The sequence below is a fragment of the Anomalospiza imberbis genome, chromosome 20, assembly GCF_031753505.1.
Source record: "Anomalospiza imberbis isolate Cuckoo-Finch-1a 21T00152 chromosome 20, ASM3175350v1, whole genome shotgun sequence".
NCBI classification, from domain to species: Eukaryota; Metazoa; Chordata; class Aves; order Passeriformes; family Viduidae; genus Anomalospiza; species Anomalospiza imberbis.
The window spans coordinates 6,263,162-6,289,029 of NC_089700.1; the positions used below are offsets into that span (position 1 = coordinate 6,263,162).

Here is a 25,868-nt window from a genome sequence, read left to right on the forward strand (position 1 = left end):
GGGGAGAGAGCAGCAGGAACAGCCTTGTTCTTCAGACAGGAGCTAAGGAAGATTTGGTCTGAGCGTGAGTTGTGCTGCTGGGAGCAGCCCTTTTATCCAGTCTTTCCCTATATAAATCCCTGGGAAATGGTTGGTGAATTCCTCTCACCTGCTGTTCAGCACTTCTCATCCCGTGCAGTGCCATAGATGGAGAGAAGGGACACAGGTTATCTGCTCTGCTGGGAATAACCTGCTCCTTGGACTGGACACAGAGCTGGGGCTGGGGTCAGCCTCCCCCTAAACCACGTAAGGAAGCTGCACCAAAGACAAGGGGGGTTGTTTTTTTGTAAAAATTTATTCAGCGTAGTCTGGCAGAGGTTATACACCAACATCTGCAGCGTGCTCTGCACACACTGAGCACATCTGGGGATGGCCTGCAGTGTATCCCACATTCCAGCCAGGAGCAGGGCTGGACAATGGCATCGTGTCAGGAGCCAGAGCAGGAGACAGAACTGAGGCTGTGAGAGAGGCAGCAGTGGGTGAGAGGCATTCAGGGCTGGCTGTGGCTGCAGCAGGATGGAGGGGAAGGGGAAGGGTGTCTAAGGCAGGTGGAGCAGGATGCACAGGCTGGGCTCTGGAGCTGTGCCATGGATGCAGCAGGAATTCCCCATGGAGCCGTGCACCCTGCAGCTGTTTGGGTTAAAGGAAGGTGCTGGGGAGGAACCTGTGCTGCAGCCAGCACCCAACCCCTGCGTCCCTGGAGCTGTGGGGCAGCAGCAGTGCCTTTGCCCTCCCTGGTCAGGCAGCACTGAGGCACTGGTATAAATACTGTGGGAATGAAGACTTCCAGTTATGGCTAGGAAGAGGAGGAAAAGCCTTTTTTCCTGAAGGTGCTGCTCTGAGCCTGCGGAGCTGTGTGGGGAAAGGGCAGTGGGAACTCCCAGACAGGGAAGGAAAGGTGGGGGGGAAGCTTATGTTCATCCCATGGCCTGCCCAGAGCAGTGGTAACCTCTGCAGTTTGTATTACATTGTGTTTGTGTGGATCTGAAAAATTCTTATGGTATAAAAATAGAGAGCAAGAAATGGGACAGCTGACTTCAAAAAAAGATAAGTCTCTGGCTCCTGATCAGTGAAGTTACATTATGGGTTTTTCAGGTTATACCTTGTAACCATAAACTAAAACCAACAAAGATTCCAAATCTAAAACATAAAAGTTTCCACATCAACTCCATCTCTCGTAGTGCATCTCATCCTTGGCTATAAAGTATTTACAGGTTTTACTCATTTACACAATATGGCTTCACTATATTTGTAACACAAAGCATTAAAACATCTCCGAGCAAAATTCTTCATAAAACATTCTGAATACAAAGTTTGGCATTTCAGTGATTTGGCTGAGAAAGCAGCAGAGTTACTTGTTTTCTGATTGTGCTTTTTTTTTTGGTGATGACAAGCACAAATTTTGGTCATTTCCATCAGGGCTTAACTCTCCCTCAAAGCCCAGCTGAAGGTCCCGAGCTGTGGTTGAAGGGATGCTGCGCTGGACCCCACATTCAGTCGGGTAAGGAGGAGAGGAGAAGGCCTTTGTTTGGGACTTTGAGAGTAAGACAAGAGAGCAAGGATGTATTTTGTGGTTGTTCTGAAAGTGCAGGTCTTTGGTAGTAACAGAAAGAGCAAAGCAAGGAAGGGGGGGTTTGCTGGGGGCTATGTTCAGCCAATTCTGTGGAGGGAAAGGTCTTGGAGCAGGGAATTTTTCATCATCGGGAATTCAACCGAGGAGCGACCTGCAGGAGAAGGACAGGTTTGTAAGTGTGCTCAAAATGCTGCAGAAGTTTTAATTCCTGAACATGCTGAGGCTGTTCTGAGGATGGGTAACCCTCTGGTTCAAATGGGAGCTCTCAGTTCTGCTGGAAGGAGTGTCAGTGCAATCTGGATTTGTTCTGGATTTATTTCTGAAAAAGCTGGGGTCTGCTAGTGCATGAATCAATCAGCTGTGGGGCTGATCTGACTGCCAGGATCACCACAAACAAGCTGAGAAGGGGAGAGGATTTTGAGTTTTTATATGTATTTGAAATTTGATTTGCTATGGAGTAAATGGATCTTGGGGGTGGAAATAAAAAGTGAGGACAGTCCCTTGCTGACTGAGGAGGAGCCCTGTGCCCAGCTCCAACTAGGGGAAAGGCTGGGATAGCAGGGCACTGCCATTGGCAGGAGCATCCCATGGCATGTGTCCCATGCCAGAATGCTGGTTTAGATCCAGGGTAAGTGATCCCCAGCCCACACTCACCACTGTTAGATGCCCGTTCTTGGCTTTGGCTATGAGCAGTTCTGATCCCGAGATGAAGTCGATGATCCCTTCTTTGCCTTGTCCCACTGTGAACTTTATGCTGTGAAGAGCAAAGGGTGAGAACAGCCCTGGTGAGCGTGTGGGACTCTCCAGGAGCTGGGTGCTAGCTAACAGAGCTGCAAGAGATGTGCTCTGGAGCCTTGGCTGAGGTGGACTGGGTACATTTGGATGGGGTACAGGAAGAAGCAGGGCCCTGGTGTCACTCACCTGCCCTGGTTGATGTTGACATTATTGATTTTGTTGGCCAGAATGGCTGTTTTTGTCAGTGTCTCAATCACGTGGTCACTCTGCAGGACAACATCACCCTGGGAGGAGAGTCCATGCTTTAGGATCATGGCTTTGGTGTCACTGCACCAAAACTAACCCTGCTGTAAAGGACAGGGGACAGGGACAGCACCAGAGGGGGCCAACAAGCACTGCTGAGCCCCAGCTGAGAGCACAGGGAAATACCAGTGAAAGAGCTGGCACAAAGTCACACCCCTGCCACCCCCGGAGGAGGGAGGGATGAGCCCCCAGTACCTTCTGCTTGTTGTCCTCGCAGTGCACGTGCAGCACAAACAAGTTGTCGCTCAGGCTGCTGACGGAGATGCCTGGGGAGAGACGGGAGTGGCACTGGCACTGCCGGACTGGGAGGGCTCACGGCCTCTCCAGGAATGCAGCAAGTGTTCCCTCCCAGCACAGCTGAGAGGCTGCCAGGGGCTGAGGGGAGAGGCTGCAGCCCAAGGCTGCAGGGCCCACACTGCAGCAGGCTCAGCAGTTTCTCCCTTCCTAAGAATCGGGCCCCTGTCAGATACCCCGAGGGCCAAAAGCTGCTGTGCAGGAATGGTGCAACTCCCCCATGGCCAGACCCTGCAACTGGGAAATCACTCGGGGAGGGTTGAGGGAGAGGAATTGAGTCATTTTGGTGACATTTTATGGAGCTTCATTTTAGAAGAAAGCAATTTCAGGATACTAAAATGCTTGTCGGGATCAGCTCGTCCCATTCTTGTCCAGGACAAAGACAAATGGAGAGTTTGTAGTGGTACATGTTAAAGTGCAGCTGAGGAGCAGGGTCAGGGGTGTGCTCAGCCCATCCCTGTGCCATTCCCACCTGTCAGGTTGGAGTAGTCGATGCGCTGCTTGATCTTGGACTCCTCCACCACGATGGCCGAGCTCTGGGTGAGCAGCAGCTGCCGTGCCCTGGCCTTGTAGCCCCTCCTGTCGTACTTGACCACGGGCACTGCATACTGAAACACGAGTGAGCAGGGCCAGATCCCACCTGGGGCACTGCCAGCCCCCAGCAGGCACCAACCAGGGCTTGGGAAACCAGGAATGCAGAAAGTTCTCTGTGCCAGAACTTCCTCCTTGCCCCAGAGCAGCTCTGGACATACCCTGGTGGCTGCACTGCCTGGAGACTGGGAAACCCAGGTTTGGTGGCGCTCTGGGGGTTTCCCTCTTCCCCTCCAGCTGTAACCCATTCAGTTCTTAACTGCCATCATTAAACTGCCCAAATCTCCACTTTCTAATCCATCAACTCTTCCCAGACTGTCCTCAAAAGTATTACAAGCTTAATACAATGCAAAATTCTTGCTGTACTTTCTCCAGAAATCTAATTTGCCCTTCTGCTGAATAACTGGGAGCTTGACAGAAGCTTGACATCTCTCACCTTAAGTGCTTCATTTTCTAATGCCTGAAGGACTTTAGTATTTATTTCTTCTCTACCTGTATTAAAACCAAAAACGTGGGGGTCAGAAAGGAATTCCCAGCAAGAAAAGAGTTCATTAATTCCCCCCTTCCTTCCTCCAGTTAAACCTGGCAACCCCCACTCACCCAGTCGAGTGTTGATGAAGAGTCTGGGAACACTCTGAGGATAATTGTCTTTTTTACCCTTGAAAATCTCACTGGCAATTACTTTTTGTTCCAACTGCAAGGAGAAAAGAAGTGTTCTTATTTAGTATAAAATTTATCCTCATTAAAAAGATACATCTGTGTTAGAAGAGATGTTCCCTTTGTGGTTTTATTAGCAGTCATAATTTAGTCCCTGTTTGGATGAGGAGTCACCCTAAACTTTCAGTCCTTGGAGGTGGCAGAGCTCCAGCCCCTGTCAGTGACCTGAGCCCTGGCTGGGCTCCTTTGTTCCAAGAACAAACCAGGGACTGGGAAAGTGGAAATCCCCACTGCTGTACTTGGGGCCAGCAGTGACACAGGACAAAGCACCTGGGATGATTTACAGGGAAAAATGGGGATAAAAGAGGCTCTTTATCAGTGAGTCTGGTTTGCTGGGGGAAAGCAGCTGCTGAGCTGAGTTAATCCATGTCCCTAATCACAGGCTCAGCCCCAGCCTCTCATTCCAGGTGTCCATGCACTGCAGAAGGTGAGAGATGGTGCAATGAAAAACCTTCCTGGCAGTTACAGCCAACATCTCCTATTCTGTCTCTTTACTGAGCTTTTTTTTAATACAAAAACTCCCTCCCCCTACCTTTCCATGAGATGAATCAAATCTCAGTATCATTTTTATTCTTTTTAGTTACAACAGAGCAGCTGAAATGGTTCCTGTAACTCCTCTGTTTGGAAAATGACTGGGTTTGTGTCTGCAGGATTCTTACTCTCTACTTTACATGGTACAGGCAGAATAATGCAGCTTCTTATATTTTTAGATTCCATGGGCAGAGTAGCAGGGCTTTTCAATAGAGAAATTATGTGGGGGCTTGGCTCCAGAGCCTGTTTAAATAGTATCTATTGAAATATGTATAGAATGGGGTCTCTTCTATGCACATTCCAGGCTTTTAGTGTTTTGTGTCTAACCTAAACCCAAATCAGTAACACTGTTCCTGTGGCACCCCAGAAAGCAGCGATTCACAGCCCTCAGCTCCCCACTGCTGCCCTGGCCCGCCCATCCAGCTGCTCCCCTCCTCCATTCCCTGTGAGTTCTGCCCTTGGCAATGTCAGGGAAACCCTGCAAAGGTGCCCTGTACCTGCTGCTTCCACTCGGGGCTGATCCTCTTGCAGTAGGTCCAGACCATGTTCTGCATGCAGAGCCTGCGCAGGAGCTGCGACGCCTGCGGGGAGCATGGGAGAGGGGACGGGTCAGAGCTGGGGACAAACCCACAGAGACAAAAACCCAGCAGCCCAGAACCAGGGACAAACCCACAGGGACAAAAACCCAGCAGCCCAGAACCAGGGACAAACCCAACAGCCCAGAACCAGGGACAAACCCACAGGGACAAAAACCCAACAGCCCAGAACCAGTGACAAACTCACAGGGACAAACCCAAAGGGACAAACCCACAGGGACAAACCCAGCAGCCCAGAACACTGATAAACCCAAGAGGGTAAAACTTGAGAGGGGCAAACCCAACAGGGACAAAAACCCAACAGCCCAGAACCAGGGACAAACCCAACAGCCCAGAACCAGCGACAAACTCACAGGGACAAACCCAAAGGGACAAACCCAACAGCCCAGAACCTCTGCCAAACCAAACAGCCCAGAACACTGATAAACCCAAGAGGGTAAACCCAAGAGAGGGGCAAACCCAACAGGGACAAAAACCCAACAGCCCAGAACCAGGGACAAACCCATAGGGACACACCCAACAGGGGCACATCCAACAGAGCAGAACCACTGACAAACCCAACAGAGCAGCAGCAACTGCAAAAAATGCACTGCTGGGTTAAAAAGCTGCTGCCTGACCAAGAATTTAATAATAAGTAGTTGATTTTTTGCCTTTCTCTATGAGGGTTTGCCCTGGGACTTCTCCAGCTGCTTTAGAATGGGGAATAAACACCAGGATCCCTCCTCTGCACTGCTGTGCCCTTCCATCCAAACAATTCTTGGATAAGGTAACTGGGTTTTCTGCAATATTTTGTTTTGAGCAGATAAACCAATTCAAGCAGATGCAGGATAATAACAGCAACAGAGGGAACTGGATTTATTAAGAGAAAATAGAAGGGAATTTCAGAATTGGATGAGAAGCCCAGGAGAAAACGGTATTGCAATAGCAGCACACTCCAAGAAGCTGCAATCCTCTAGGCCTGGATTCCCCTCCCACATCCCAGGGGTCATTCCCACCTCACAGAGTGATGGGGGAGGAGTTGGCCATGATTTGTCCAAGACATTTTTTGGTAAGTTCCTCTTGAGGTTCATCAGGAAGGAGAATCGGATGTAATCCAGGAAATACTCATTCTCTGGGCACCGCGGGTGGTTCCGGTAAATGAAGCCTTTAATGAACCTGGGGGTGTGGAAAATATTGTTAGAAAATTTTAAAAGTCATCCAAATTAGTGGTATTTAAAGGTTCTATTTCCTGGGCTTTATTTAATTGTTGTAATTTATTTTAAAAAAACTCTGTAGTGACAAGAAAGTTTCTTTTTAGCATCTGATTATTAAGGAATGTGATGTCTGAGGGCTTGGGCTGCTCTTCACACACCTCCTGATTGTCTCCACTGCCCATTTCCTCTTGGCAGCTTTTCGGCGTCCCAGGGTTCCCCTCCACCAGGACTGGATGGTGATGGCTAAAAATAACACAAAGATTTTGCATTAAGGGAGCTCCTTCATCCCCACACTGACTCCACACAAAACTGGCACCACAAATGCTCAGGAAAACCCAGTCTGGAAATAAGCAGCTTTCAGTGGGGCATGGGGACAAGAATATGAGTTTTCAATAATATGATACATGGGATAAATGTCAGTAAAAGGATGGGAATTCTGTGGGAGCTGCTGGGGGAACATCTCTCCCTCCTTCTGTCTCTCATACCTGAGTGTTTCATGGTCAGGAATTTCTTCCGGCGGTAGAAACCTCTCCACGTCGACTGCATTTTTGTGGCTGGAATTGCAAGAAAAGCAGCAATTTGCAACTGTGACCAAGCACATTTGGGTAGAAAAAGACTCAACTTTTTAAAACAGAAATTTACTGCGAGTGTGAGTGCCTCACCCAGACTCTGCTTCCTCACTTCCAGAGCATCTTCTGTGGCAAACAAGGTCTTGGGAAAGCGGATAAAAATCTTTGTTCTGGAAATAGAAATGCAGAATTACATTTTGCATGCTGGAGCAACTTGCTTTTGGCATCTCCTTTGGGCTCTGTAATCTTTCCCTCCCCCATTATTTAGAGAAGCTTCATTTCAAAGGGACAACAGGGACATGCAGTGATTCGTAACCTCAAACTGAGAACACAGAACTGACCGTCCCATTTTGTATTCTTCTGGTTTGTAGCCAAGATGCTTCACCAGCACAGCCACCCCATCGTAGGGCCGCCCATCCCACGTGGGCCATGTCTCTGGACACAGGGATTTGTACCTGGGAATTGGCAAGAGAGGAAATCTCAGGGAGAGAAGTGCAATCCAAGGAGCAGAAGGGTCAGGAGAAGGGAGAGAGCCCAAACTTCCCACCCCTCTAGGTGGTAAAGCTGCCCCTGTGCTGGTTCAAAACAGCCCCCAGCCTCAACAGCAATGGGATGAAGCTCAGGGAGAGGGAGCAGCAGAGGAAAGAATTCCAAAGTAGCTTCACCTCTGCAGGAAAACCTCGTATTTTCTGCGGTAGGCGAAGCCGGCTCTGCGCACCCGGAGGTTCTCCATCAGCCCCAGGTATTTCACCTGGTGTCGGATCAGCACTTCATCGAATCGGTCTTGGCAGGGCATGGAAAGGGACAAACACAATCAGTGCACAGCTGCCCCTTGCTCTAGAGAAGGGGAATGTTCAGCTCTGGTTGTATCTCACAGGATTATCTTTAACCTCCAATGAATCCTCACAGCACAAGTCCCACACAGTTGTGTGTCTCCTACCTTCCCCCCTCCCATCCCTTTTTAATTATTTATATTTAGCTCCACAATGAAGTTTTCCTTTGGGATGTTTTATGCATAAAGGAACCAAAACTGAGGGAGAATAAGGTGATTATAATGAATTTACACAGGTCAATAATTCTTTACTTTTACCACCACCTTCCTCTACCCAAGAGCAGTGCTCCTATTGCGATTCCTGGCTGCTGGCACTGCCATCCCCTCCCTACAGAAGCTCAGACACAGCCCCAAAATGAACCCAAAATCTTCATTTGGCTCCTTTCTGTGCCTCCCTGACTGGGATGCAGTCCCAGGGCCATACCAGCCTGTTTGGCATCGTTGGGTTTCATGCAGCGAATGTAGGAGGGTTCTTTGGACATCAGGATTTCCATGAGTTTGGACAGGCTGTTTTTGAACTGAGTTGCTGCCTAGGAGAAAAAAAGAAAACAACACATGAAGGGATGACTTAGAGCTGGCTACAAACCAGTAGAATACAACGTGAGGGGTTTGCATTCAGATCATGTCAGAGTTCATGCTTCAAAAAGAGGGAACAGCCACAGCCCCCTCCAGCTCTTGGGCTCTCACCGTTTCAGGTCTCTTTTTGTCTGTCAGCTCTGTCCTATCAAAGCACTGGTTTATGATGGGGTTCTCTGAGTTGCACATGGTCTGCAGAGAGAGATGTTTTCAGAGATGAAGTACAGAGAACTACCAGAGAAACCTGAGGACAAACTATTTAAAATAACAAAATGAACACTGGGATCTCAATCAGTCTTTTCAGAGCGCAGCCTTGTGGACACGCAGCCTCCAGGTGGAGTCTAGAGGAATCCTTTCTCTCAGGTGCCACCTCATTTTAACCCCAACTCCTCATTCTGCCCTGGAAACTCCTCTCTCCACACTCACCTCCTTCAGGTTCCGGAAGAGAAGGTCGTTGTTTTTATCTAGAAAACCTGGAAGAAAAACAAACCACTCAGGCTGTTCCACTGGGACTTCAAGGCAGGGATTTGAGATTTGAAATTAATCTGGTTGATCAAATGATGTGGGGATGTATTTAAGTCCCAGATGTTTGGTTTTTCCGTGTTACCTGCAACACTGTAGGTGACATCCCCAGCGTAGTGCGAGAGCCGGAACTCCTCCCGCCCCAGCGACTTGCGCGTCTTTTGGTCAGCGAGTTTGTGCCTGGGGAGGGAGCAAACACCTTCAGGAGAAACAAAATCCTGCAGGATTCACTTCAAAAAGCACCAGGACATTCAGTCCTGGAGCGGGACTGTGCAGAGGTGAGCCAGGAATGTAAATTGGACTTGGGGATTTTCAGGTAAATAAATTTATCCACCAGCATATCACAGAAGTGCCATTAAATGTATTTATGTTTAATTAAAAGGGGAATTTCAGTGTTCTTTGCAGAGTGGTTCTGTGTGCACATAAAATGTAGACATCCTAAACTGAGCATTCAAACAAAAGCAGAACATTCAGACTAAACAGACATTTGGAGCTCCAAAACTGAAGTAAATAATCTGCAAGGTGAGAGGTGAGTCGGTAACAAGAGCTTTGCTGCCCCTATTGCATTCTGAAGCTCAGTCAGGCACTTAGTGTTGACAACCCATTTTATATTATCTTCAATATCAATCAAATCTCTCTGTAAAAGAAAATTATCATTTTTTATGTGGGACCCAGCAGGTTGAGGATGTTATTCACACACTGGAATCCCTCAGCTGAGAGAACACTCACGTGAGAAAATGAGGGTGGTTCTTCACAGTCTCCTCCAGTTTCTCCAAGAATGTCGTGTCTGTGGCATCCCCAGGTCTCAGACACTCTTCATCCTACAAACACACAAATTCCAGGGATTTCTGACTGGGCTCTGCCTCTCTGAAACTCCTCCAGTTTGGCCTTTCCACAGATAAACAACTTCTAGCTCAATAAATGAAGAATTCTTGAGCTGAAAAGGAAAACATTTCCCTCCTTGCAGACTGCCTGGACTGGGAGCTGCTTTCCCCAGAGCCCATGGAGGTGATGCAATGACTTTTAATGATGTCACTATTCAGTGTATTATTGCTTTTTCCACCTACTCAAATACTTACAACATAAACAGATTTTTCCCCATGTTTCACCCCTTGTTTTCCACTACACTGCCCGAAAATTTTCATTCAAAACTATGTTTTCAACTCACCAAAATAGAAATTATTCCTTTGAATTTCTCTTCCACCAAATCACAAATTATTTTGTTATTGAAATACTGAACTGGTTCCCACTGCAAAGACAAGAAATCGCACTTAGGTGAAGACAACTCTAGACTGGAAAAGAAATGTAAATTTCAGAACCTTTCAGAGAGCACCTGATTTAAACAATCTTTCTGTCAAAGCTTTTTCACTCATCACATTTGTTTTCCTGACATTGCCTTTATTAAAAGCAGGGTAAAAGCTTGGGATGGCATTACTCACTTCCAGCTCTCACACAGTTACCAGGGTTTCAAAAAGAAAGGAAAAAGGAAAGTTCTTTAATTCCTTGATTTGGAGATCATGGCAGGATCTCTGGAAGGAGAGGGAAGGGGGATTTGGGCTCTTACCGCGATGCCCTCGGACTCGTACTCCTCCTGCTCTGACTTCAGGGTCAGCTCTATGAAGAGCTGCTGCAACTTTTCATTGCAATAATTAATACAAAACTGCTCAAAGCTGCAAAGAAAAATCAGAAAAATAATCACTGTTTGTAAAGAAGGAGGTACAAACAGTGGCAGGAGCAGGGATACAGTGAATCAAGAGAAATAGATTTTTGTGAAGTGCTTGTTTACTGACTGCATGCATTTAGTAAGTTTGTTATTTAGGGAAACTCAAAGAGTTCCAGGAGGAAAAATGGACATGAAAGATGGAACATGGAGGAACACAAAAACCTTGAATAAAGGCCCAATAACACTGCAAATTTGAGAGCCTTGGTTCAGTGCTACCTGCCAGGGAGGTTCTAGACTCTGCCACCACCATGGGAAGATGCCACAACAGCCAACCCTGGGCTGGAGAGCTGGACAAAGGCACAGCTCAAGCTAAGGCAGGAATACACCCAAAAAACAACAGCTGATTTTAAATACCAGCACCATTAATAGCTGTAAATGCTAATTATTAGCTGCATGTTGTAAGTGTTAGAAGCCCTGTGATTAGCAGTTTTTCACTTGATGTCCTGACATTTAAATGCCACCTCCTTTACTAAGAAATAGAATAAAGCCTTGTTTCACAAGGGAGAGAAAACACCATAAATTGAATAATATTATTCAGAATTTATCAAAACAAACCTGTTGTGCTGGAAAACCTCAAACCCATAGATGTCCAGCAATCCTAGAACTGTTGTACTTCTCCAGCCTGGAAACTTCTCTTCCTGCAGCAGAGCAGAAAACAAATGTAGGTATTTACTCACAGCTATGATCCATGCCTGGATCTCCATCGTCTAATCCCAGTGTTTACTGCACAATTCAGAAAACAAATTAATTCAGGAATGACTAAAAGCATGGAACTTGCTTTGAGGCTGAAAGATGGGGCAATTGCTTTCACATTTGGCTGGATCTCAACAAGCAGAAGGTTCACTTGCCTTGTAAGCCAGGGATTTGTTGACCTTGTTGACCAGCCAGGAGAAGGTGCGGCCGTAGACGGCCTTGGCGAGGGCGTCCCTGGCGTAGGCTGCCTGCTCCAGGTTCAGGGGACTCACCAGCTGCAGGCAGGAGCAGAGAAAACCCCTCAGCACCCCCAAACCAAGGGATCCCCTTTTCCTGCCTCATCATCACTGAAGAGCCACTCAAAAGCACCCTGCTCATGCTCAGCAGTCACCAGTGGGACCCTGCAGTGACAGGGTGACCGGGGAACTGCTGGCAGAGCTGATTCATTTAATCCCATTTGCCTCCCAGATCCCCAGGGCCTGTTCTTACCTCCTCCCCTTTTGCTATGATCTTCTTGTGGATCAGTGCATCCCGAAGAACAGAGCCATCCACTGCCAGCAGCTGCATGCAGGATATTCAATTGATTTACAGAGCTGTACATCCCATTTTCCTAAAATCCCAGCCCAGTGAAACAATCCTTTATTTCCCACTCACACTGAACAACTCTGCAGCATCAATCCCTCCCTTCCCTCCTTTCTGGCAGGGATATGAGCTAACAAATGAATTAGCTGGAAGGAAGTGACCAAGCAAAGGCACTAAGGTGGTTCTTTCTTTAAAACTCTTTCCCAGAGTCTATTCCTCCCTCACTGTGGAAGCCTCAAGGCAGGGGTGGGTCAGGTGGTAAATAGAAGAGTTGTCAATTAAATGGGTTTGTTGATAATATTTGCATTCTATTTAGGTGAAACAAAAGTGAAATTTATGAGAACTTCTAAATCATAGTCTAAAACTATATGATGATATTAAGGTCAACGTAAGGAATCCTCTACAATTCACCTTTCCTGTCATATCTCCCTCACTGGTGATACTCACCCTGGCCAGGTATTTAATCTGATTCTCTGTGGTGACCTGAGCATTCCCCTGCTCATCAGCAGCAAACTGGACATTCCCCAGGTGCAGGACACTGGCCACAATGCTCAGCAAATCCTGCCATGGAAGCAACAGGCAGAGATCAGGATGATGGAATGAACACACAGCAAGGTTTTTGTGTTAATTCACTTTTTAGGAAAGCATTTTGTATATTTTTCAGGATTTTTGTGGGGAATACATTCACTCTGAATTGATTCACTGATTTCAATCAGAAATCCTAAATCAAAGCAGAAAAAATCCTTAAAGTAGGAAAATCTGTGCTGCTAAACCTCACCTCCACCTCACTGTCATTGAAGCCGATAACAGACAGGGCTCTCCTCATGATCTTCCACTCATTTTTGTCATTTATGGAACTGACCCTTGCACAGTGACCCTAAAAAGACACAGTTTGATATAAATAAGTAAATAATCATCAAAGATACATTATCCATGCTCAATGCAGTGTGTTTCTTTTCATAGCAGTCACCTCAGAGTTATTTCTGAGGTGAGGGAAGGAAATCACAAAGTCAAGTTGGAGATATTCCAACCCTGTAACAGAATATTTTAAGTATTCTAGTTAATATTCACCTTAACTAAATAGTGATACTGCTGTGGGTTCTTCTCAAGGCCCAGCCTCCTGAGCAGGTCCTCCTCCCCTCCTTCCAGCAGCTGGTAGAAGATGTGGAAGTTCCTCTCGCCGTGGTTCTGGTGCACAACCCGGGATTTCTCCAGGAGGTAGTTCAAGATGTGGCCCCCGACAGGAGCCCCCTAAACCAAACCAGACACGTGGAAAGAGTTCATCAACACACAGGAAAATGCTTCTTGATTGCCTGTTCAAAGACAAGATGTGTAGCAAAAGCCCACAAAACCACAGAAAATGATCTGTTGTTCTGCGCCACAAGCTCTATTTCAGCACGGTGGCGATTTGAGTGCTAAAATTCCTTCTAGGAATTCACCACAAAGGGAAAGCACCAAAACTGAGTGTGCAGGGATTAAAGGAGACCTAAAGGCCTGGAGGATGGCAGTGCTGGGCTCCTCAGCCCCTGCACTGTGCCCACCTTGCTGGTGTGGGCCAGTTGGGATCAGAGGGGACACAAACTCTGTGCAAAGTTACACAGGACAGGAATTATCTTCAGATGTCCCAGCTGGTTTATGTGGATTTACCTGGGGAATATCCACTGGCACAGAGCACCAGAAATAAAATACCCTAGACATAAAAGGGTTTGATCTCAGTATCTCCTTGTACAGAGAAATAAGGGAGGAATGAAAGGAGAGCGAGTGCCATAAAATCCTCTGGACCCAAACTTTGCCATCACAGGCTCTGCTTATGCTGTCACCAAGGAAATGCAAAGCACTCACTGCACACACACAACAATACAAGAACACAGAGAGCTCCTCTAACTGGGACCAGTCCTGACACATAAACCAGATTCCAAGTTACCCTGTAATCAAACTGCACATCCATGTACTTCCCAAACCGACTGGAGTTGTCATTCCGAAGGGTTTTTGCATTTCCAAAGGCCTGAAATGAAAACAATCAGAGAAAATTAAGTGAGTACCAAGTCAGATTATTTATAAACACTTGGGTGAAGCTGCCAGTTATTTAATTACAGCCCAGGATCTTCCTTCCTGGAAACCCAGAAGGAAACAGATTGCTCCCTGAATTCTAAGGCTGATCTTTACACCCTGTGCAAGCAGTGCAGATGGAACATCCTCTGAAAACACTCCCATCCCCCCTGCAAGCTGATTTTAATGCCAGCCCACTGCTGGGAACGTATGTCACGTCTGACAGCCTTTCCCAAGCCTCCTCTGCCACCACAGCCGTTTGTCACAGCCAGAGGGGCTGCAGGGCTTCCTGCTGCTGGGAGCTCACCTTTCCTGGGACACAGGGGCACAGGGACACAGGGCACGGGGACACGGGGACACGGGGACACGGGGACACAGGGACACAGGGGCACAGGGATACGGGGACACAGGGACACGGGGACACAGGGACACGGGGACACAGGGACACGGGGACACAGGGACACGGGGACACAGGGACACGGGGACACGGGGACAGGGATATGAGGATACAGGGACACAGGGATACAGGGACACGGGGAAACAGGGATACAGGGACACGGGGAAACAGGGACACGGGCACACAAGGACACAGGGACACGGGCACAGGGATATGAGGATACAGGGCACAGGGCCATAGGGATACAGGGACACAGGGACATGGGCACACAAGGACACAGGGATACAGGGACATGGGCACACAGGGACACGGGCACACAGGGACACGGGCACACAGGGACACAGGGATATGAGGATACAGGGCACAGGGCCATAGGGATACAGGGACACAGGTACACGGGCACACAGGGACACAGGGATATGAGGATACAGGGCACAGGGCCATAGGGATACAGGGACACGGGGACACAGGGATACAGGGACACAGGGAAACAGGGACACGGGCACACAAGGACACAGGGACACGGGCACAGGGATATGAGGATACAGGGCACAGGGCCATAGGGATACAGGGACACAGGGACACGGGGACACAGGGACACGGGGATATGAGGATACAGGGACACAGGGACACAAGGACACAGGGATACAGGGATATGAGGATACAGGGCACAGGGCCATAGGGATACAGGGACACGGGGATATCTCGGGGCACTGCACGCAGCCGGGGCTGGACACTAGAGGACACCACAGCACCAGAAAACGAACCCAGCCCGTCTGAGCTGCCCACCGGGATGTGCCCCTTTGCCGAGTCCTGCAGTGACCCAGAGCTCTTCCCACGCCAAATCCCCTCTGTCCCCGAACCCCATCCATGCCGCATCTGCTCCTGGAGGGCTGGGAAGGGCCAGGAGTGCTGTGGCCAGGAATCAGAGCAGGATTCCCTGGTGATGTGCCCACACAGCATTCCCAGGACACGCTGTGTCGCCGCTCCACGGGGTCCCGCTGTCCCCAGCGCCCCCACGGGAATCGGGAGCATTCCCAGGGCCAGCGCTCCGTGGGAGGTACCTCCAGGACGGGGTTGGACTGCAGCAGCCGGTCCTTGACGGTCTCGACCTGCTGGCTGGCGGGGCAGGTGACAGCGTAGTACTGCAGGATCTTCTTGGTGGCCTCGGTTTTGCCGGCGCCGCTCTCGCCGGAGATGAGGATGCACTGGTCCTTCCTCTCGGTGCGCAGCGAGCGGTACGAGTTGTCTGCGATGGCGTAGCTGGGAGGGGACAGCTCGGATCAGCGTGTCTGCCCCTGAAATCCCGGCAGAGACATCCCCCAAAACAGCCCCAGGCCAGGGGCTGGCTGAGATCACAGCTCCTGCACAGCGGTGACAACACAGGACAGCACTGACACCTCTGGGCACGCCTCAGCCACCGGGCCAGGCTTCTGCAGGGCCATGACACAAACTGTCAAATTCTTTGAGACTGTTTCTTTTTTTTTTCCCTGACAAAAAAAAGGTAGAAGTCGACTAAATTGTGCAGATCAACTGGCTTTTCTAAATATAAATGATCTCTCAACACTGGTCCCGTGGGACAGAAAAGTTTTACACTCAAGAAACACCTCGCTCTCCACTGGTATTTTTTCTTGCTTGTCTTCTAAGTGATGACACGTTCAGAAGGTCACAACAGAATTTTGCCGTCTGGGTGGCTCCAGAGCTTCTCTTGGACGGTGGGAAGAGCTGGAAAAGCCACCACAGACTAAGGAGCATCCTGCAGGTCCCCTGTGCCCCAAACACCAGGCACTTCCCCTCCCTGCACAGAGTCTGGCCCTGCCCTGCTGCTTCCTCCTTTGCTGCTTTTTCTTTCCTTTCTGTGTTGTGAGCAGACAGGATCTCACAGCCAGTCCTGTAACACCAGACACAGCAGGGCATGAGTGACAATGGTGACAGCTGCTCAGGGGGACAGGAGAACAACCTCCCTAATAACATTTTCAGCTCTCACACGTGGTGAGCAGGCGGGTATCCTGTCTTCTTCACACACCTGACAACATTTTAGTAGCTTGGCTTTTTAAATTTTCTTTTTTTTCCCCTTTTTTTTTTTAAACTCTCCTGCTGTGCTATTAATTAGAAGTAATCACACCAAAATAACAGCCCTGGCCTTCTCCAGTCTATTAATACTTGGTGCTAAGGCAACATCAATGAGCTCCCTTGGCAACACAACTCACCCCACAAAATACATCATGCCCCTCTCTTCCCATCCAGATTCTGCCTCTGGAGACTTTTGGAAAACAGCTGAATAAATGCAGATTTAATTTGGATTTGAAGAAGTGCCTCTGGCCCCTGTGCCTTTATGGGGTGGTTTATGGCCCCGAGAGTTGCAGTCAGCACAGACAGAGTCACTGGAAATAAAGATGTTTATGGTCCCATTTGCAGGCCATAAACAGGACAGGATGTGACAGATCTCTGGGAATATGCTGGGTTCCAAGCCCATAGGGATAACTTTCCTCCTCTGAGTGTGATGCACTTCCCAGAAAACCCAGTCGAACTATCTGACACTGGAAGAGAGATCTTAAAGAGTTTTGGCTTTCTAGAGTCAGTTTGGAAGAGGAAAAGAGATGAGTTACTGGAAAAGGAAAAGCCCAGAGCACCATACTGCAGATGGAGCATTTTGATGCTCCTCAGAGGATTTTTAAATGCACATATAACCAATAATGCAATAAAATAATCAAATAATGCAATGGAACAGCAAAAACAGCAATAAATTCTGTTCTCCCAGTGGGAGCAGCAGTACACAGGATCACAGCTCTCCAGGGTTCACTTATGAGCTGCACATTTTTACAGCTTCTGAAGGACTTGTTAAAAGGAAAGAAAGCCTAAGAAATAATCAGCTACAGTGTGATTTAAGTGGAATTAAAGCACATCTACTCAATGCTTCATGCTATCCATGAGCATTGTCATCATTCTGTACCTACTGCACACTTAAAACAGAGCCACACTCCCAAGGATTTTCCACAGAGTCCCAAAATTCACATTTAAGGGTACAGAAGTCCTTCCCTGACCACAGGCAAAGGGAACTGAGCAGGTTTGAATGCAGGGTTTTTCAGGTTTAATTCTCCCCCATCTGTGTTCACATAGTAAAAATCAAATTTTTGTCCTAACAAATCCAACTTGAATTGCTGAGACTTCCCCAAGTAATGGTGTTTCTCCCCCTCTCTGTGCTTGCAGCACATTCTGGTTTGTTTACTCTCCTGGGCTATGTGCCAGCAATAAGAAACAACCCAAATAGTTTGCTCAAAAATAATATCATTTACTCTTCCAAGATCTCTTTAAAAAAAACCAACAAAACACAACACAACATGAAAAGTTGTCCAAGAGGTGCTCAGAATTTGGCCTTTAGTCCTGAAGAAAAACCATTTTGAAGCCATGTGGCCTCAGCTCTCAGTCATCTTTTTCTTTCAGTCTGACAAAAAAATTCAAACGTTTTCAAAAATAACTTTAAACCTCAAAGTTTTTTTTTTTTTTTTTTAATGGGAAATTGGGAATGCTCACCAAGCCAGACCATGTAAATAAATACATTCCTTGTTCCAACAGGCTGATGGTATCTTAGCAACAAGGGAAATACCAGATAAATATTGGTCAGGCAGTAACAGCAGAGGTAGGAAAGAAACCCCCACACAGCAGAAACTCTTTCCCCTACTTAGCCCCAGACACAGAGACCCCAAATAACCCTGAACAATGAACTCCTGTCCTGCCAGGGCTGGGTAAGCAACTCTGTTCCTGCAGCCAGGAAGGAACCAACTCCCTTTCCAAATACTGCTCTAGCAAAGGCAACTCATCCTCTTTGGAGAGAGGAACAGGAATAGAAAGAGCCTCACACCACACCCTCAGAGGATCCTCTCTGTCCCTAGGACTTCCAGGGCTGCAGCTGGCACAGGGCAAAGTCCCCTTTGCCTCTTTTCACGTGTCCCAGCTGCGTGGGAGTGACAAAACCTGCCCTGGCACCCACTCACAGGTGAGGAGAAACTTCATAGAAGCTGACGCCGCGGTACCGCTCCATGTTCTGCTTCGTGTAGATCTCCAGTTCCTTGTAGGGATTCACAGACACCAGCACAGAGCCAATGTAGGTCTGGAAAGCAGAACAAAAAGCAGGGAGCTTACAGGAGGTCTGGAGGCAGAGCTCAGGTGTCTCTGGAGGATGGACACCCATCCTGGTGTGCCGGGGATGCTGCCGAGGGTTTCCAAACAGGTCAAAGATGCTGAGGAAGAGAACTTTCAGCTCTGGGACACTGCTGGAGTTGTGCCAGCCATGTTATCCTCGCTGAGTAAAAAGCACCTCAAATGGTTTTAGGGTTTCCAACAAGCCGCAATACTGGGTTATTTCTGATAAACATTTAGGATCGAGTTCAAGTTTGGGGTTGGTGGAAGTGAGTGAATTCAGGAGATGGAAGAATGTGCTGGAGTTGGATTTTCAGTGCTGTCAGTGCCACCAGGTCTCAACAGGGGCCCTGCAGTGAGTCCCTACACCCATCAAATGGCAGCACCCCAGAGTGGTCCTGGCACAAGCCCCCATGGCCTGCGTGAGCTGCCACAGCACCTCCAAACCCCACTGCAGAGCCAAGCCGGGCTTGTGCCGTGCAGCAAACACACCCCAGCTCACTGAGGGACACCCTGTGACTGTCCCTGTGCCACTCACATAGATCAGGTTCTCCTTGAAGCGTTTCCTCAGGTTTTCAATGAATGCAGCTTCGCTGGTGAAGTTTTCCAGCAGGACAAAGTCCTGCACCCCGACGCGGTCCCGGGCCGTCAGAGCGCTCTCCATGGTCAGCCGGATGCCGTTGGCTCCCAATCCCTGCAGCCAAAAGCACAGGGAAGTTGGGATGGCTGTGGCTTTGCAGGCACTTCCCCGAGTCCACAAGAACCACAGTTACTCTTGGAGAACCATATTAAAATGAGATATTCAAGTGGGATATTAAAATAATCCCACTGTTGCTGCTGAAAACAGTGATTACAACACTTCATCAGTTGTCTGCTCTAATTGCTTTGAGGGAAGACAAGTCAGCATTAGGGAAAAATTACTGCTTCATTTCCAATAACTTCAAATCAACCAAAGAAACAAACATTTGCTGAAGAGAATAAAACTTGGATTTCCTTTCCCAGGCATCGGTTAGCAGGAGGGAGACTGAAATGTGTTCTCTCCTCTCCCTGATTTCACAACGGGAAGCTGTTTCGAGGTAAGGAATCTTTTATGACTAATGATGATTCATCTCAGAAGCAAACAGCTTCACGTTGCTGACCAATTTAAAAGCTTTAGCAAGGCACCCAATGGGAAATTTCGGAGAAAATTGAGAAGAAATGAGAAATGGGCATTTCTGCACCCACGCCACTGAATTTAGACCGTGACACCGACGTGCATCGAGAGACTCCTACCCCTGACCCTCCTTTAAAGGTTACATTTTCAACGTGATGTGGGTGAGACACAACCCTCTGTGGAAAGCACTCATCTGCTGACTCCTGACTTCACTGTAAAGCAGGGAGGGGAAATCTCCCAGGGGTGACTCAGTGGCTGTCTGCTGGGGAAATCTCTATCAAGGGACAGAAATGGAGAAGATGAGAGGCACCACAGAAACCAGAGACAGGAGAAACCACGTGTGAAACCCTCTGCCTCATACCTGCAGAGGTGCATTTCCTTATCTTCTTCAACCCTTCTTACTCTGCAAACTGCTCACAGCAGCACCTTTCTCCTCAACCATTTCCCTAAAGCACTAAGTGATCTTTTGGGATGCTGCACAAACACCAGAGGGGTCTGTTCCTAAAGCAGGCTCATGCACCAACAGCAATCCCAGACATCCATCACAACCTGGGAATGCCAGACCCTGCACAATGATGAAGATGACATTTACTGACTCACAGAGCTGCTCTCTGCACCTTCCCAAGATGTAAAAGTGGTCAAACCACAGGACTGGTGATGTGTAGGGAGAAAAATAAATCCAGCCTTGGTCAGGAAGAAAATTTACCTGAAGTTGTGTTAAACAGTAATAAAAGCAAGAGTCACTGAAGTATCAATTTGGGTCAAACCAGGTGCAAATCCACTCAGTCTGCAGTTGTTTTGATTCACCAGTCTCTTGGTAATTTTTTTTTGATTTGGTAAATGATTAGTAAATGCAGTTTTGCCTATTTCTGCCAGTTCTAATTGGCTTCCTCCCTGTAAGCCTGTGCAGAAATGATTGCCTGAACCCAGCAGTTTTCAGATAGGAAAATCAATTCCTTCTGGAAATCTCAAATCCAGACCCACTCTAATGGCTCAAACACCACAAAGAAACATCATTTGATTTCCTGTTTTCTTTTTTCCAACTCGTCTCATGGTCTGGAAAGCCTGAGTTCTAAGCTTGGAAAGACACAGCCTGGGAGGAATTCTGCAGATACTCTCATGAAGTAATCGTTCAAAAATGGCCAAAATTTTCCAGGCCAAGTCCTTCACAGCTTCAGCAAAATGCTCTGTTGTCTTCTACCCTCTTTGCCAAGGTGAGGAGAAAAGGGATAACCCTTGGAGAAGGAAGGTGATGAGATAAGGAAAGGAAAGTAGAGATAAATCACATACAAATAAACTCTGCCCAGAAATTGGAATCCTTCTATCAGAGCAGTGCAATCCCAGAGCAAGTTTTGGCCAAGGTGATGAGAACAAAGGCAAAACCAAAGGAAAATAATTCCTTTTTAAGTGGGTAAATTTACAACTACAGTCCTAAAACACAGCTGAACAAGGACTGAGGAGAAACTTCCACCCTCGCACAGTCAATCCCAGTTTATATAATCCTGAAGCCCTTCACAGAAAACGTCACTTCAGCAGCTCCTTGAGGCCAGGACAAAGTGATCCCAGCTGTGCACATCCAGGACAGGAAAGAGCCAATCCATCCCCCCCACAACACAGAAAACTCCACTCCTGCCACCTCCTCTGGGACAGGCACTTAAGGCCAAGAACTTTCGGTTTCCTCCAGTTTTTGTCTCCTCATTCAACTCCAACCCCTGAGAACAAAATCACCACCTCAAATCTGCAGTCAGCTTCAAACAAAAGCCAAACCGACGCCTGAAAGTGGCTTTTTGGTGATAATTAAATGTGCCCAGGGGATGTGATGCAGTCAGAGCCTCCTGAATATAAACTTCACTCGGTCTTGTACCCTCCCAAGCCCAAGTTGAGTGCAAATATAAGCCAGAGCTGAGCAACAGGCACTGCTCCATGCCAGCATTTTGCTTTATTGCATATGGCCAAGTCTACCACCAGCTTCAAATGTCGGTGTTAACTGTTTCACTGCCACTGACATCAACGCACGGGCCATAAAAGGAGGCAAAAATAAACCCTTTTTGCAAAATGGAAATAGAACAGTCATGCAGAAGGAAGGAAGTGGGGAGGGAAGACACTACTTGAGAAAAAATAATCACAGTGATGATCATATGTTCCTATTGAATGATGAATGTGACAGCAAGGCACTGAATAAATTAAAATAACCAAAATGTTGGTGAGTTTCTGTTAGCAGGCAGGCACCAGATCTGCTGGCTGTAAATTGATGCTAGAAAACCCAGTCTGGGGGGTTAAATGTGGTACAGTGGTGCTAATTAACCATCAAAGCAGTTTGTCTATGGACAACGCTGATTCTCTTGCTGTCTTTGCAGGGGATGAATTTCTTTGTGCCAAACCACCTCTGACTGACACACATTTACAACACCCTCTGCTCCAGGCAAGAGATCCGCTTGGACCACTCTGACAGCCCTGCGGCAGGAAGCGTATTCCAGATAATTGGGAAAACAAAGGCTGTGAGGGTCTGATCAGACCCTTCCTTGTGGAAAGCAGTTTTTCTGGAAGCCGCCAGTGGAAGAGGAGCTGCTGTGACACTGAGGGAGGACCTCTGTGCAGCTGCACCCTTTGGTCTGCACTGGCCCAGGACTTGTGCGACAAACCAGGCTGGAAATCTGACAGGGATTAAAACTAACTCAGATGCTTTTATTGTTTTAATCCAGGTCATTTTCCCCCACTGGTCCCACGTGTAATGACGATGGCCAGGGATAGGGTAATGGGGAGCCACAGCAGGGTCAGGGAGGAGCCAGGATTCAGCAGCAGGGCCAGTTCCTGCTGCCTTGAAATGCTTGGGAAACTTCCACCTAAGAGGCAGGTCGGGTTTAGCCTAAAGCTCAGCATCAGATCCCTCCTCCAGGCTTCGCTGCCTCCCTGGCACCCTGACACCCCCAAACCAAACCAGCACAACTCCATCAGCAAAGCAAAGACCAGGAAAAAAGAATCTGGTGGTTTTCTCCCTGTGAGACTGGGAGAGTGTCAGAGGCAGGGAAAGGAGGAAAGGGAGCACATGGAATCAGTTATTTAGGGCAGCTCCACCTTATAGGTCCCCTATGGGATCAAAAGGAGGACCCGGCTGAGATCCTGACCTTTGTAGGATGGAGACACCTAATGCCACACCCAGCACAAGCTGCAAGCAGGGAATGGCAAAAATCTGAGCAATCTGCATGTGATCTTGGTGCCTGTGGGCTCAGGAGTGCCTGTGCCTCCCCTCAATCCCCCTTTTCATCCCATGCTGAACCCGCTGTCCTGAGGGTCACTCCCCTCCAGAGTGCCCAAACTGACTTCTGCCAAATTTCCCAAAGCCACCCCACGGTGCAGTTTCCAGGGATTTGTTCCCACATTGTTTTAACCCACTCTTTGCTTTTAATGTCTTCTCCAGAGCGTCGAGCACAACAGTGGCTCAAGGCCAGGAAGGTTAAAAGTCCCTCTGGAATGGTGGGGACCAGGCCAGTGCAATCACCACCACGGCACTGCTTCCACAAGGCTTTTGCTGCCCTGGGATTGAATTTGGGGAAAGACTTTCCGCTGGTGTAAATTGGTTGCTGAATGCAGCCTGCAGAGCCAGGTTTACATTGGCTGGAGTTCCAGCTTTTCTTTGTGTTCATACAAGAGTCAACAAGACCAGCAAATACCTCCAAGCTCTTGGGAGTACAAAACCACTCAAGACTGTACCAAGGAGTTTCCTAAACTGAACTGGGAAATCGCTGACATGGGATTGTGAAGGTGTAAACACATATTTTTCCTTTAAACTCTGCTTAATGCCAAAGCATGATAAAGTTTTTCCTCTGCTTAGGACATGGAGAACTAATACACCTCAGAAATGAAAAACAGGACCTTTTGCTCTGTGCAGCAAAATCCAAAGGATTTGAGTCAGCCAGGCTGAGCACTTTGGGGGAATTTGTGCTGGAAGATGGGAGGGCAGCTCTGCCATGAGCACAGGGGTTTGGGGCTGATGTGAGCAGAGCAAGAAACTCCCGCTGGCTTTGTCCAGCAGCTGCTCCATGGCCATGGAATACCCAACGTGAAGCAAAGACTCATTCCCAGGCTTGATTTTCCCAGAGGGATACTGGAATGGTTTAAAATTCAATTCCAGACACACTGAGCGAACAGGCAGTACCAGCAACTTCCCACTCCTTTCCATGAGAAAACACCTGGAATTCTCAAAGTGAACGGTCTCGCATGGAGCAGGGAAACTGCACAACTGATTCAGAAAGGAAAGTCAAAACACAAACAGAATTTGTACTTCAACACCTAAAAATATATCTTGCAATATTTTCTCCTGGCAATGTATTTTTACAGATTGGGTTGTATCCACTCAGGAGACTCACTGGAAGAACCCCAGGAAGTGGCTCCATCTGGGAAGAGGCAGGCACCTTTATCTTGGTATCAAGTGCAAGATGATTGATCTGCAGGCTCCAGAAATAGTCACAAAGCCGGGAACGGAAGAACAGGCCAGAACCAAATGTGAGTGGGAAGGGAAATTGAGATTAGATTCTGGAAGACAATGCAAGCCTGAACCAAGAACGAACTTCTCGTGGGGAGGTGGCAGCTAAAAAACATTTGTCTCATGGATAGTTGGACATTCTTTACTGTCATGCCAAAGCTGCAGGAAAGAAAAAAAAAATCCTTTGATTTCTACTTCATTCTACAGCCTGGGAAAGAGCTCTGACACAACATGGGCCAGACAGCAGAGCAGACAAAAATCAACTGCTGTACCCATGGCCTCAATTCCCAAGGTGCAGAATGGGAAAGCTCCTCTTTCCCTCTGCCTGGAAAAGAAATAATGAGGATGGCAGAGGTGGACCAGAATCAGGGATTCTGCCAGCAAATCCCTGACAGACTGAAGTGCAGCCACCCAGGATCCTCCTCCCTCCTGCCACACTGCAAATCAGCTGCTCATTTTGGACACAGCTCCCTGTGTTAGTCAACAGCGGGGTTGGAAAGAAGGTTCCCTGAGAGGCAGCTCTGTGTCTCCCATAAAAATCCCCTGCAAGCAACCACGTGGATTTGTCTGCCCTTTCTGAAGCCACCTCAGCTAATAATTGATAAGATATGTATTTGGCTTGCTTAGTTAAAAAAATCAAGTAACAAAAGGAAATGTTTTATATTTTGTTTTTAATTACGTCAGGCCAATGAAGTGATTTCCCAAAAGACAACTTGGGAAAAGCAGAGCTGTCAGGTGGATTGGTATCAAAACCAGGTAACCACTCTGGTGACCCAGACCAGCAGAATTAGTGAGAACAACTTTAATTTGTAGCTGCCACTCAAGGACCATTTCTCAGAATTACTTTTTATTCTTGCTTCTTTTAGACCAATACATCACCAGCAATGGAATGTCTGGAGTCAGGGAACTCAAAACTTGGTTGATACTTCCCATCCTAACCAGATGGAAGGATGGAACTTCAGGATACACTATTTAAAAAAATCATATTAAAGAAAAAGAAATGCTACATCCTTGACTAATTCTTGTAAAGTAATTACTTTGAGGTTTTCCACATTTTGGGTAGGGACAAATTGAAATAATAAGTAGGTAATATTATTTGTTCAATATTTATAACATAATTATACCTTCCAGATTTTACTTTGTGGGGGGATGAGTAAGGAAATAAGCAATTAGCAGTGAAAAGGAAAAGGCAGTTGTAAGAACTGATTTGAAGGACAGGAAAAATGTTTACCATTAAGAGGGGTAATGATATTTCAATCAACAGGCTAAATATAAAAGAGCACTAAGAAAAATGAACTAGGCAAACCAGAAAGATCACCAGGGCTGGAAAAGTAAATACACAGAATTTCTATATTTAGGGAGCTGACATTTTTGCTCCTGAACAGATGGCACAAGCTGCTGCTGGTTCAAAGATGTTGCTGGTGGCAGTTTGCTCAGGAGACCTGTGCCCACAGGCCTGGGCATCCCACAGCAGCTTCAGAGGGCAAACAGATTTCAAAAAGGCATTAACAAAAAAAGGCAAAACGTCAGCTTGCTGTCCCTTCAAGTGAGTTTTGAAGCTGATTTCCAGAGCAGCT

At 47.6% G+C, this 25,868-nt stretch overlaps 1 protein-coding gene across 7 annotated transcripts in view; it reads right to left on the minus strand.

The window, feature by feature from the left end:
- Positions 1-315: 315 nt before the first annotated feature.
- Positions 316-25,868, minus strand: part of MYO1C (myosin IC) — a 50,607-nt gene continuing 25,054 nt past the window's right edge. For 5 of the 7 annotated variants that reach the window (XM_068210381.1, XM_068210377.1, XM_068210382.1 and 2 more), the window contains exons 2-32: positions 19,194-19,349; positions 18,511-18,626; positions 15,580-15,778; positions 13,994-14,074; positions 13,141-13,320; positions 12,848-12,946; positions 12,517-12,630; positions 11,977-12,048; positions 11,643-11,762; positions 11,350-11,432; positions 10,636-10,741; positions 10,240-10,320; positions 9,801-9,892; positions 9,157-9,251; positions 8,976-9,022; positions 8,661-8,741; positions 8,398-8,503; positions 7,807-7,924; positions 7,483-7,596; positions 7,235-7,311; positions 7,058-7,126; positions 6,731-6,815; positions 6,375-6,534; positions 5,281-5,364; positions 4,136-4,229; positions 3,972-4,027; positions 3,417-3,552; positions 2,846-2,916; positions 2,534-2,631; positions 2,267-2,366; positions 316-1,763 (exon numbers count right to left, since the gene is read on the minus strand). In XM_068210381.1, coding sequence (XP_068066482.1) covers positions 1,737-1,763; positions 2,267-2,366; positions 2,534-2,631; positions 2,846-2,916; positions 3,417-3,552; positions 3,972-4,027; positions 4,136-4,229; positions 5,281-5,364; positions 6,375-6,534; positions 6,731-6,815; positions 7,058-7,126; positions 7,235-7,311; positions 7,483-7,596; positions 7,807-7,924; positions 8,398-8,503; positions 8,661-8,741; positions 8,976-9,022; positions 9,157-9,251; positions 9,801-9,892; positions 10,240-10,320; positions 10,636-10,741; positions 11,350-11,432; positions 11,643-11,762; positions 11,977-12,048; positions 12,517-12,630; positions 12,848-12,946; positions 13,141-13,320; positions 13,994-14,074; positions 15,580-15,778; positions 18,511-18,626; positions 19,194-19,319 — 3,087 coding nt within the window. In that variant the 5' untranslated portion in view covers positions 19,320-19,349 and the 3' untranslated portion in view covers positions 316-1,736. Of the gene's footprint in view, positions 1,764-2,266; positions 2,367-2,533; positions 2,632-2,845; positions 2,917-3,416; positions 3,553-3,738; positions 4,028-4,135; positions 4,230-5,280; positions 5,365-6,374; positions 6,535-6,730; positions 6,816-7,057; positions 7,127-7,234; positions 7,312-7,482; positions 7,597-7,806; positions 7,925-8,397; positions 8,504-8,660; positions 8,742-8,975; positions 9,023-9,156; positions 9,252-9,800; positions 9,893-10,239; positions 10,321-10,635; positions 10,742-11,349; positions 11,433-11,638; positions 11,763-11,976; positions 12,049-12,516; positions 12,631-12,847; positions 12,947-13,140; positions 13,321-13,993; positions 14,075-15,579; positions 15,779-18,510; positions 18,627-19,193; positions 19,350-25,868 lie in introns of those variants that run through there. The other 2 variants (XM_068210376.1, XM_068210378.1) reach the window with 2 other exon arrangements.